Raw genomic sequence first — 11,616 nt, 5'->3', positions numbered from 1 at the left:
AAAAATATTTTATAAGTTATTGTCGATTTTTATCAACTCTTATTGTCGTATATCGAAACAAGTAGAGAATATGTAAAAGTAGAAAACTTGTAACAAAATCATTTCACAAAATGGTTTTTTCATCAGAAACAGATCATTAATACTTATTACATGTTCTTACTATATATGTTATTATTATTATATTATTATGATGTTATTGTTATTATTATTATCATTATTATATGTTATTATACATGTTATTAATATGCTAAATTCTTACTAAAGTAGATGATAAAATTTTGACGATAGTATTTTTTGATAAATAAAAAATTTTATTTTAGGAAGAAATGAAGCTTACTATTTTGCTTGGTTTCGTTGTTGGAACCTTTGCGTTCGGGTATCAGAAACCCATGGAAGATCCAAACTGGAGGGAATTCAAAGTGAAATTTGGCAAATTCTATCAAAACGATATTGAGGAAACCGCAAAGTATCTGAATTGGAAAAATAACTTGAAGGAGGTGGTAAGACATAACTCCAAAAACAAGCTCTACCAGTTGGGAATGAATCAATTTTCTGATATGGTCAGCTTTATTTCTCGGCTTTTTTTTTTATTTCTCGGCTTTTTTTTTCTCTTTAAATAGTAATTTTTTTTATTGTGTAATTTTAATGTGAATGAGCTTTTACATTTTAAGATATAAAAAATCCACCACCCCCACCCACACACCCCACCCCACCCCCCATCAAAATCAGTTCTTTCGTTCCTAACGTTTTACTTTCTTGAATTAATTTTATCATTATCTATTTAGTCTCACGAAGAATTCAAAAACATTCATGGAGGATGTTTCAAACTTCCAAAACTAAATTCAGAGTGGAATGTCACTAAAGGTTCTACATTTCTACCTCCAAGTCATGTTGACATACCAGCTGCTATAGATTGGAGAGAGAGGGGTTACGTTACTCCCGTAAAGAATCAAGGGCAATGTGGATCATGCTGGGCATTTAGCTCAGTAAATAACTTTTTTTCTTCCTTTCTTTTTTTCTTTAAGCTCTATTTAATATTAAGTCATTACTTTTGCTTTTGCATTACATATACCTAGATTGCATATATCTAGATTAAATTATATAAGATCAGATTAAATAGACTTAGATACATATACATTTTAACTGAGCAGCAACAAGAGTGAAATTAATAAAAACTAACGGTCTTTTTAATCAATTCTTTTGTATTTGTTCAGACTGGATCTCTAGAGGGTCAAGTATTTCGAAAAACAGGAGTTCTTCCAGAGTTAAGTGAGCAAAACCTAGTTGACTGCTCTAAAAATTACGGTAATGAAGGTTGTAATGGTGGCTGGATGGATAATGCATTTAGTTATGTCAGGGATAACAGAGGCATCGATAATGAGGTTGGATATCCTTATTATGGAAAGGTAAAATTTCTTAATCCAAGTTTCACTCATAAACATTTATAAACATTTATAACATTTATAACACTTATAAACTGTTTAGAAAAGAAATCTAAATAACTAAAAAACTTTCCAGGAACTGGGTTACTGTTATTACAATCCGCAATATAATGCAGCATCTGACACTGGGTTTGTTGATTTACCCTCTGGAGATGAAAATGCGCTGAAAGTAGCTGTTGCTACCGTTGGGCCAGTTTCCGTCGCCATAGATGCTACGAGGCCTTCTTTCATGAGCTATAGATCAGGTATATACGATGAACCAACATGTGGTAACGGGTTAGCCAACCTGGATCATGCCGTTTTAGTAGTTGGCTACGGTAGTGAAAATGGCCGAGAATACTGGCTTGTAAAAAACAGGTGTGAAATCTTCAAATAATCCTTCCAAACCTTTGCTATTTATGAGAACTTTTATTGAGTTTTATTTTTGTTTTTTGTTAGTTGGGACACAACCTGGGGAGACGGTGGTTATATCAAGATGTCAAGAAACAAGTCAAACCAATGTGGCATTGCAACTAAACCAAGTTATCCATTGGTTTAAGTAATCTCGCCATAAAAAACGTTTCTAATTTTTAATGAAGCGTTTTTTTTTTTTGTTTTTTTTTTTTACACTTTAAATTTTTGAATAGACATGTAAATTTTAAAAAATGCTTATACAATTATTAATATAATATTATTCCGAGACCTTTTTAAAATGCTTTTATTGTCCGTTTAACATGAAATATATTTAGAGAGTGCGGTAAAAAATATTATTTTTTTTTTTAGAGGTTTTTTTAGAGAGATTTATTTTAAAGGTGATAAAAAAACTTGAAATGTTCCTCAAGAATTTAATATAACTTAAATCTTTTGTTAACTGAAAATAGGAGTTATGAAGATCAAACATTAAATTATTAGTTGTTTAAGAAAATAGAGTGAAGCTTGAGTTTCTAGTTCAGAAAATCTTCAAGAAAAGTAAAATAATCCCAAACATTTTAGTTACCAGTTTTCTGTGATTTTAAGAAAGAAATAACTTTTTAGTCTTCAGGCACATCCGTGTACATTGTGTGAGTTTCCATCAAAAATCTCTTTAAATATGAAAATACTTAAACTTTGGTCAATTTAACTCAATTTAAAAACGTTGAAGCTGCTGAGGTAAGTACTTTCGAAATGGAAGTCCATTTACCAAAAATGGAAGTCCATTTACCAAAAATAGAAGTTTATTTACCCAAAACGGAAGTCCATTTATCAAAGACTGATAAGATATCCTCCCACTTACACACTTAGTCACACTTATTAATTTTTTAAAATCTCTTCCAAAAATCTTGGCACATACAATTGAGTGCTTGAGTGACTCTTTACATTAAACAGCAGCAATTCCAAGGCTAAAATGAGATTTAGGAAGCAGGGCTTGATTAAGGTGGACACTAGGAACTACTTTTGCCAGGCCCCGGTAAATTTGAATGATTACTTACTGCTATCAAGCATTTTAAAAGGTATTTTAAAGAGCGTTCGTACCCAAGTAAACTAAGTAATGCATAATAAATTTTACTTGTATTTTTAGATATAACTTACTGATGAGTTTCTTTTATTTTCTTATATGTTAGCCTACACAAGTTTTCTGATATGTTAGTCTACACAAGTTTTCTGATATGTTAGTCTACACAAGTTTTCTGATATGCTAGCCTACACAAGTTTTCTTATATGTTAGTCTGCACAAGTTTGATGCTGAAATGAATTTCTTTTCCCCAAAAACTGGTGAAAATTATACAAGTTAAATCTTGATAATAATGAATGACGATATTAAGAAAATCAAGTGAAATGAATTAAAAACAAAATGAAGGCTAATCTTATAAGAAATTAAATATACAAAAAACGTATTCACTGATAAACTAAATTTTTGTTGTTTCATGGTCAAAAAGCGACTTTTTTTCATGCAAAAAAAAATACTCCTACAATTTTTTACTATTTGGGTACAAAACACACCTGACAAACCCAAGACTTGAAAATAGAAGCTTCGCATTGGTACCACATGGTTTTTCAAAACATTTTTCAAGTTTTCTTCAAAATTTTTTGTAAAGTATTTCTACATTTGATACGTTTGAACAGAAGTCAATGGGGTTGTTGTTAAATTTTGAAGTTAGCGAATTGTCAGAGTTTGATGTTGACTGATCTTAGATAATGAAGGAGACTCGAATAAAGATGAGGAAACAGGCTGGGATGGTACTTGAAATTTTTAAGCTACTTTTAATTTTGATTGATCAATTTTTTGCTAATTTCAAATGGAAACCAACCAGTAATTTGACATCTAGCGAATGTTTGTGTTCGTGAAAATGCGTCAACGAAGCTAAAGATTTTTGCTCCGTATTTACACGAACACAGTTGAGGTTCAATGGAATTTACTTTTGTTGTTGATAAAACTTCCTGATGTTATTTTAAATGAAAATAAGTGCAACATCGTAAGTAACATGTGATGCGTCCGTCAAAGACAAAAGTATGAATACCTGTAATGAAAAGGGCGTATATGAAGTGGGCGAAGTGTAATTTGGGCGGCGTTTTTAATGATTAAATGATTTGTTTGTTTGTTAGTTGTTTTAGTTTGTAGTAAGGCTAGAATTTAGGGAGGTATGGGTCAAGGGTTATGCGGAAGGGGTCTTGTGAAAGTTTAGGATTGAGGTTGATGGTGTGGGGATAGTTTGGTTACGAAAGGGCAAGGTTTAATCGTTAAAAGGCTAAGGTTGTATTGCCGTCCTCAGCATATGTTGTTATTTAATATAACTTAATAAACGTTCTATTAATGTGTAATAGTTGGCACTCTTATTATATTACTCCTCTTTTTTTATTTGTCTTTTTTATACGAATATCTCTTCTTCTTCTTTATTTGAAACGTCTTCTTATTCTTCTTCGACTAATATATTTTCTAACTTCTTTTAATTATCGAAAACTTGATCTTTTTTTTCTCTTATGATCACTTATAAACTGTTTATCCCAAATTCTCTTTTACTTCTCTTTAAAACTCCGTTTTCCTCCTCGTTCTGTCCTTCTCCTAATCCTATTCCTACTCCCCGTTTATATATATATATATATATATATATATATATATATATATATATATATATATATATATATATATATATATATATATATATATATATATATATATATATATATATATATATATATATATATGTTGAGCTTTTAAAGTTTTTTCTTTGTTTTCTGCTTGCGATACCTATTGATCATTTATTGATGGCAGGTTGAATAAGTCTCCGTAAGTACGTCTTTTCTCAGTTTTTTTCAACTTTTTCTTCTTTCCGTTTTATCGTTTATGACTCTCTGTGTTTACGTCTTTTCCCAGTTACTTTTGACTTTTCTTCTTTCCGCTTTATCATTTTTATTTTATTTATTTGTCATGTTTATATGACGAAGTCATCTTGTGTACGTCTTTTCCGATCGTTGTTTTTAATTTGATTCTCCCTCCTCACAATATAAGTTGATTAAATGAGACTAAACTACTCAATTTAAGAATTTGAACTTACTAATTACCTGGAATTATGTTAATTGCTAGTATAAATACTTTAGTGAGGAATTGAATAAATTACTTCTCTTCCATCGAACTCGACTTGGATGTTGTAAATACGGTGTTTGGTGGTTCTCTTACACAGCAGTCTGTGTATAGACGCGATATTGATACTGTAAACTACTAATGATAACAGAATGGTACTGGCAACTAAAGTTATCTTTTTTCTCACCGACAATTTTGTTCTCATTTTATTCCATCCGACAGTGGTCGGCTGTAATTAAGTAAGAACAAAATGGTCGGTGGTCCTACATTAGGAAATGACCTAATGTATGACCACAAATAGAAGATAAGCGTAGATGTAAAGAGAGGAATCTAGAACTCTGATATATATCAATGCCACTCATATGTTAAAAATACTTGTACAATATGATCGGAGTTGCAGCAACTTTTGAATAGAAATTCACCTCTCCACACCGTGTATTGAAGAATTATCTTTAATCATTTATAATATTCCGCCTCTATTTAACATTTAAATATCATATAAATCTCGCAGCAGGTTTTTATTTATTTAAAAAAGTAATTTAAAAATAACCACGTTGATTCAAAATTATTTATCCTAGAAATTGTTGTAAAAATGTTTTAATATTTTTAACATTAATAACAATTTAATTTTATCTTTGATAGTTCAACTTGGTTTTATGCTTCGGTTGCATGTCTTTTAAACTGTATTTTCATCTTTTCTTAGATTTTAAGGTAGTCAATCCAAAACGTATATTTTTGATTTTTTTTTTGCATTGCTATTCTAACTTTTAGTTTTACTTAGTGGGCAAAATCTACCCAGTAAAACTAAAAGTTAGTATTTCGATGCAAATCTTTTTTGAACCATACTACTTAAATTAGCAAGTCTACTAGGGTACCTAAGTTAACATATTATTAGCTGAAATACAAAAGAACATTAAAAAACTTAATCATTTCCAGAGATTTTTTCTCCCAAAGAAACTCCCTAAAACAAGACAAAAGTTGAATATTTGAGGCAAAATTGTTTTTTTTAATTGTTAGTTTTAAATCAATTATAATATAAATAGACTAATTTTTGTGATGTAATAGAATTTATTTGAATTTGAGTTAATAACTTTATTACAAATGGTATATATCTATGCATATGTACTGATAAAGTGAACTGATATGTTAAGAAAATTTATAAAAAATTCACCATTTCAAAAAATGTAAAAATTTCTCATAGTTGTCAAAAGCAGAGCTATGACGCAGAAGTTTTTACATTCGAAGAAAAAAAATTCAACTTGTTTTGAAATTTAATTCTAGAATATTCCTTTTTAAAAACAAACAAATAATTTTAGCGTTGGTATCAATAGCAAGCATTTTTTGCTGTCACATGATATGATCATTAAAATGCTGTGAACAAAAGTTTAAGTGTCTTTCGCGTGCAAAATATAACCTTGTGGGTTGTGCTGTTAAAGAATCTTTGAACTCTTTAACAAGCTCATTTTTTGTATAACTATTATTTGATGAAAAAGAATTTCAAGGTTCATTTAATTTAGTAACTTTTATTTACATCTAGTTTAAAGAATGTCAAGGCAGTCAAGAACGAAGTTTCAAATTCATATTTTCAGATTCTGACATCATACGCCATATTTAAAAACGTCGACTATAAATTCAGTGATGTAATCGAAGAACTTAAATAATATACAAGGTGCAAATTTTATCGCGCAAATCCGGGAATATTTTGCGTCGTTCGTATCTGCGATAAGACGAAACTTGAAGTTTGGCTGAAGTTACTTTTTGTATATCGTTAAAAATATGTAAAGAATGGCTTCTAGATATATCAAGATATAGTTCTCGTCAATTCAAGAAACGATGAACGCTGTAATACTTCTACTTTTTATCATAATTTCGTCAAACTCCTCTGCTGAAAATGTTATTTCTCTTCCAAACGAAGAATGTAGGTTAAGACCAACACTTATCAATATTGATTCTCCAGAATATAGATTTTATCCCCTAGCAGTATCACTTAACCGTTGTGATGGTATTTGTAACAGGGACAAACCATCTTTCCGAAAATGTTTGGAAGCAGAATCTACAGACATTGAACTTCTTGTATTCAATGAACTTTTAGGGCATAACGAAACTTTGACTTTAAAAAATCATACTTCTTGTCAATGTAAATGTGCATATGATAGCTCTGTCTGTTCAAAATACCAAGTATGGGATGCTGACAATTGCAAGTGTGTTTGCAATCCTTCCCCTGAGCAAAAAAGATGTTCAGAAAATTATATTTGGAACCCAAACTTGTGCCAATGTGAATGCAATCCTTTTTGTGAAAATAGAAAAGTATTAAATGAATTGAATTGCACTTGTAATTGTGAAAAAAAGTATTATGAAAGGTGTAACCGCCAAGAAAAGCTCTTACGAGAAAGCGATTGTCGCTGTTATTTGCCGAAATCTTATGCTCGTAAAGATGCTTGTGATACTTTGCCAACTAAATGGATTGTCGTTGTGATTGTGATTTGCATATTTTGTTTATTGATTTTACTAATGGATTGCATTTTATACAGCAAAAAAAGTGGATGCTTGTATTGTACTTTACAATTTTTTTGCAAAGGTGAACCAAAGAAAGATGAAAATTATCCAATTAATAAGACTTTTCCACAAAAAGAGACAGAAACTAATATTTAATTACAATGTCATAGGGAACATTTATATATATAAGTATGATTTTATATATACACAATGATTTTAGTTTGTGATTTTGTGTATAGTGTCCTTCCTTTTATTTATTGCACATTTTATTCTTTCTCTTATAGTACTTCAGTTTTAGGCATTTTTTTCCTTATGAGATCATTTTATTGTTTATATAGAAAGATTTTTATACATAGGTTTTATTTATTTTTTAATTTACAAAAGTTTTTAAAGCAAATAAAAATTGAAAATGCACGAAAACAGTATTTCTTTTATTTTAAAAAACTTTCACCTTGTTAAAACTGTCACTATCAATATGTTCCATATAGTTGAAAAAACTTCTAAATAAAATATAACACTTGGATAATATTGAGCATGAGGTCCAAAATCTAAACTTTTTGAAAATTTGAGGAAATAACGATGCACTAGTTTACTGTAAATTCTTAAAAACTGTTTAAGTTTTGATTTATCAGAAACTGACACAATAGCTTACATATTGCTAGAGTAGAAATTAAAGCATGCTGATAGCACAATCATAGCTTATATGCTGTTAGAGAAGAAATCATAGCATTTATTTTATCTTGAGACAACCCCCTCCAAAAGAAAATCCCATCCCTTCTGGATGTCAGGGTTTTTTTGACAAGATTCAAGGGACAAAAATATATCTTTCTTGAGAAGAAGGGTTTGTTCTCATGGACAAAAATCCTATCCATATTCAAAATATTTGCTTCTTTAGTACAAAAGCGTGACCTTAGATTTTTGTCACTTAGCTATTACTACTCTTTCTAGCAACCATAGACTTCCATAATCAACTTTAAAAGTATTTATCCTATCTAACTAAATGGACAGTCGAACGAAGAACAATTTTGTGAAAATAAAGCATGTACAAAAATTTATTACTGTAAATGACAACAAAGTTGAAGAATAGGCCGAAGAACACAACCTTTTATTAGTTAGTAGAATTCTTGAAAGATAATACGAAAATTTGGTGCAAAACAGTCTTGTTTTGCAATTTCAGAAGTTAGTGTTTCGATATGAACAATATTAGCGTTTTTATATGAATGATTAATCTTAAAGTTTGTTTAATCACCTTTTGAAACTTTTGAAATTTGAACTTAACGAATTGATTAATCATATAGAATAATAACCTTTATTATTCGATTCATCTTTTTTATCGTACTATGATAAATTCGTTAAGTTCAAATAATCATCAAAAAAAGCATAACTTGCGAAGTTTTGAATTTTACGGAAAAATAACGATTAAAATGGTTTTACGAGGTGTGCAAATACTAAATTCTTTGAAACAGCTGTAAATCATTTACAGCTGTTTCAAAGAATTTAGTACTTACTAAATGTTTTAGGAATGGTTGTTAAAATAGAGCGGCAAATTTAATGGGAGTATTTAAACTAATCTTTAGTCTCTCGGGGTTTCAGGAGCCCATAAACGTTGTTGAATTTCACAATATCAGCTGATGCAGTCTTTTTACCACACCAGAGGAAGGTTCAGGAAAGAGTGCTTCTTGTACTATCTTTAAAGCAAAGCTTAAAACTCTACTATCTAACGCTAGTTCTATGATTAGCCTAGCCAGGGGCAATCAGAGAACTCTCGAGGCCCAAATTTCAAGATTTATTAGAGGTCCATTTTGCTGATGAATTTTATGAACTTATAAGTTTTTAATTAGAGTTTAATTTAGAGTTTTCTTAACATTTTTAAAAATACCAAAATCAGTTAAAATGACAGGGAATTTAGAATTTTCCAAAATCATGAGATTAAAAACCCACTATGGCTTCTTAACTTTTTTAACTTAAATTAATATTCAAGGAGTTTACTTAAAGTTTATGTAACCACTTATGTTAAATAACCACTTATGAATTCTGTTCGTTTAGTAATTAGACGTTAGACTGATCTCAAGTTAAAAATATCAGTCAGACAAAATATTCGATGTTGCAACCAGACGTTTTTTGTTTAGATGAATTAGTTACAACAGCTGTATTTCCAAACCATCCAAAAGGTATTTCATTTTAAGTGTTTTATAACGAATACCGTCATAACTATTGAAAATGCAGAAGCTTGTCCCTCATTACATCTTTGGTTTGCTCTAAAAACTGAATTCTATGTTCCTCTGTAACTTTCCGGCAGTCATTTCGAAACACATGGCCAGTACTACACTAGCCAAGATCAAATCTATCAAATTTCAAAGCACTTGCAGTATCGTTAGGTTTGCCTTAGAAATGTTTTGGAAAGCAAAGAGCTACAAATTCTGCTGATACCAGGTAACCTCACTATTGTAGTAAGCAGTCATATTTTAAACCTTTTTTTTCGTCTCAGTGCCCAGTGAGTAAATCAGAACTTGTTTCAACAGCATTACCTTAAAAGAAGATATTGGTATAACTGGTATTTACTGGTTATATACAGGTTTAAACTGGCAAAGAAAAGCCAAGTAGTCGTCACAAATGGGGAATCCAAGACCAGAGGTAACTTCAACAAGACTTTGAGATTAGAAAACTCTTCGAGGGAATCGAAAAACGTTCGAGGGAGTCTGCCATTCAATTTAGTTGATATGCTGCCTTTAAAAAAGTTCTTGAAGCTGAATTCTCACGTTTTTATGTTCTTATCACAAAAACGTGGAGAAGTAGTTTTTTTCTTTCACAAATTTAAAGATTGTTTAAGAAGTTTTCAATTTAACAATTAGCGAGAGAAGGTCGCTTTAGCTTTTTTTAAGCAAGCTTATTTCTCTATATAATTATATAAAGCCTATTAACATTTATTTACTTAGGGTAAGTGCGGGCAATCGAGACACTCAAATGAATTTTACTGATATTTTCTAAACGATTTAAACTTCATAAAATAAATTTTAAATTATAAACACTTATAGTCCCTATCAAAACAAATGAGTTTTATTAATAAAATATTTGTTCCCATTTAACACTTTTAAATATTTTTTTTTCACTTTTAATGATTTTTTTTCAGGTGTGCAACCCATACATTCACTTAACTCTAAACTACATAAACAAGAAGCTTTACAGGTTCTGAGCTGCCAATACGCTATTGGAAAATGGATTGGTCCCTTGTTGACACAAGGCTTTAAAAATGCAGTTCTACCTCTCTGATTATTGCTAGAAGATTGCTGTCACAGGTGCTGCTAATAATATGAAGTTTGGTATGTAATATTCAAAACATTGCACTTCCAACAATTTGTGTGTCAATTGCAAGTTTAATATATAAAAAAAAAACAACTTCTACTTGCTGATCGTTTGGGAAAGCAGAGCAAATAAAAACTTAAACTCAAGTAAATAATAAAAATTGACATTTTCATTATTTATTGGAAACTTAATTGCTAATTTTAATTGTTAAGCAAAATTTAATGCTAATTTCTAATGTCAGTTTAAATTAATAAATTCCGTATCTCTCTTAAAAACCTGACACGGTGACAAACTTAGAAGCAGACGTTTGAAGCCTAGAATATGTTATAAAAATCGAAATTAAATTTTGTAACATATTTTAAGCTTCATTTAAAGTCCACATACTCTTAGTTGTTTGTTTACTTTAGTCTTACGTACTTTAGCAATTGTAATTTTCCCTCAACAATTATACATCATTTATTTAAATCATATCATTGGTCTGATACAAATTCCTCAGAAATCGGATTTTTGAAAGTGAATTTTCATTAAATATTGTTTATATTATTATTATCATTATATTCCTTGCATAATTACTATTGTTATTGTTAAATAATATTATATAAGTTTATTTAAATATTTTTATTTTTACCACTTTTAGATTTGTATTACCTACTATTTTAAAATCATGTTAGTATTTTTCAGCATCTTTGTATTAGCATCTATCTAAATAAAATTAGTTGAAATCTACTCCAAATTAATGCCAACGAAACAACGCAAAAAAATCGGATTGTAGAGTTGATAGTATTTTCTAAATTTTCCGACCTTCTATTTACATTAACTGGTGATTTTAATCGATTC

The 11,616-nt window shown here is 29.8% G+C and overlaps 2 protein-coding genes across 2 annotated transcripts; both read left to right on the top strand.

Annotated features, from left to right (window-relative positions):
- Positions 1-284: 284 nt before the first annotated feature.
- Positions 285-2,123, top strand: LOC145180539 (procathepsin L-like). Its single transcript, XM_080055446.2, has 5 exons — positions 285-560; positions 786-986; positions 1,215-1,406; positions 1,519-1,799; positions 1,881-2,123. Exons 1-5 carry the CDS (start codon positions 327-329, stop codon positions 1,978-1,980), a joined length of 1,008 nt encoding a protein of 335 aa, XP_079911572.2. The 5' UTR covers positions 285-326; the 3' UTR covers positions 1,981-2,123.
- Positions 2,124-6,279: 4,156 nt separating this feature from the next.
- LOC145180298 (uncharacterized) lies at positions 6,280-7,896 on the top strand. The gene has a single exon (XM_080055166.2). The coding sequence runs from the start codon at positions 6,814-6,816 to the stop codon at positions 7,630-7,632; it is 819 nt and encodes a 272-aa protein (XP_079911292.2). The 5' UTR covers positions 6,280-6,813; the 3' UTR covers positions 7,633-7,896.
- Positions 7,897-11,616: the final 3,720 nt, after the last annotated feature.

This window comes from Hydra viridissima, unplaced genomic scaffold (genome assembly GCF_058129835.1).
Source record: "Hydra viridissima isolate aposymbiotic clone 2 unplaced genomic scaffold, HvirCarnegie_v1 scaffold_3, whole genome shotgun sequence".
NCBI classification, from domain to species: Eukaryota; Metazoa; Cnidaria; class Hydrozoa; order Anthoathecata; family Hydridae; genus Hydra; species Hydra viridissima.
The sequence above is the reverse complement of the archived record's forward strand: the minus strand, read 5'-3'. Positions and strand labels throughout refer to the sequence as shown.

Coding starts and splice junctions, on each gene's coding strand:
- LOC145180539 (XM_080055446.2), top strand. CDS start 327: ATGAAGCTTACTATTTTGCTTGGTTTCGTTGTTGGAACCTTTGCGTTC. Junction 987..1,214: donor CATGCTGGGCATTTAGCTCA/GTAAATAACTTT, acceptor GTATTTGTTCAG/ACTGGATCTCTAGAGGGTCA. Junction 1,800..1,880: donor TACTGGCTTGTAAAAAACAG/GTGTGAAATCTT, acceptor GTTTTTTGTTAG/TTGGGACACAACCTGGGGAG.
- LOC145180298 (XM_080055166.2), top strand. CDS start 6,814: ATGAACGCTGTAATACTTCTACTTTTTATCATAATTTCGTCAAACTCC.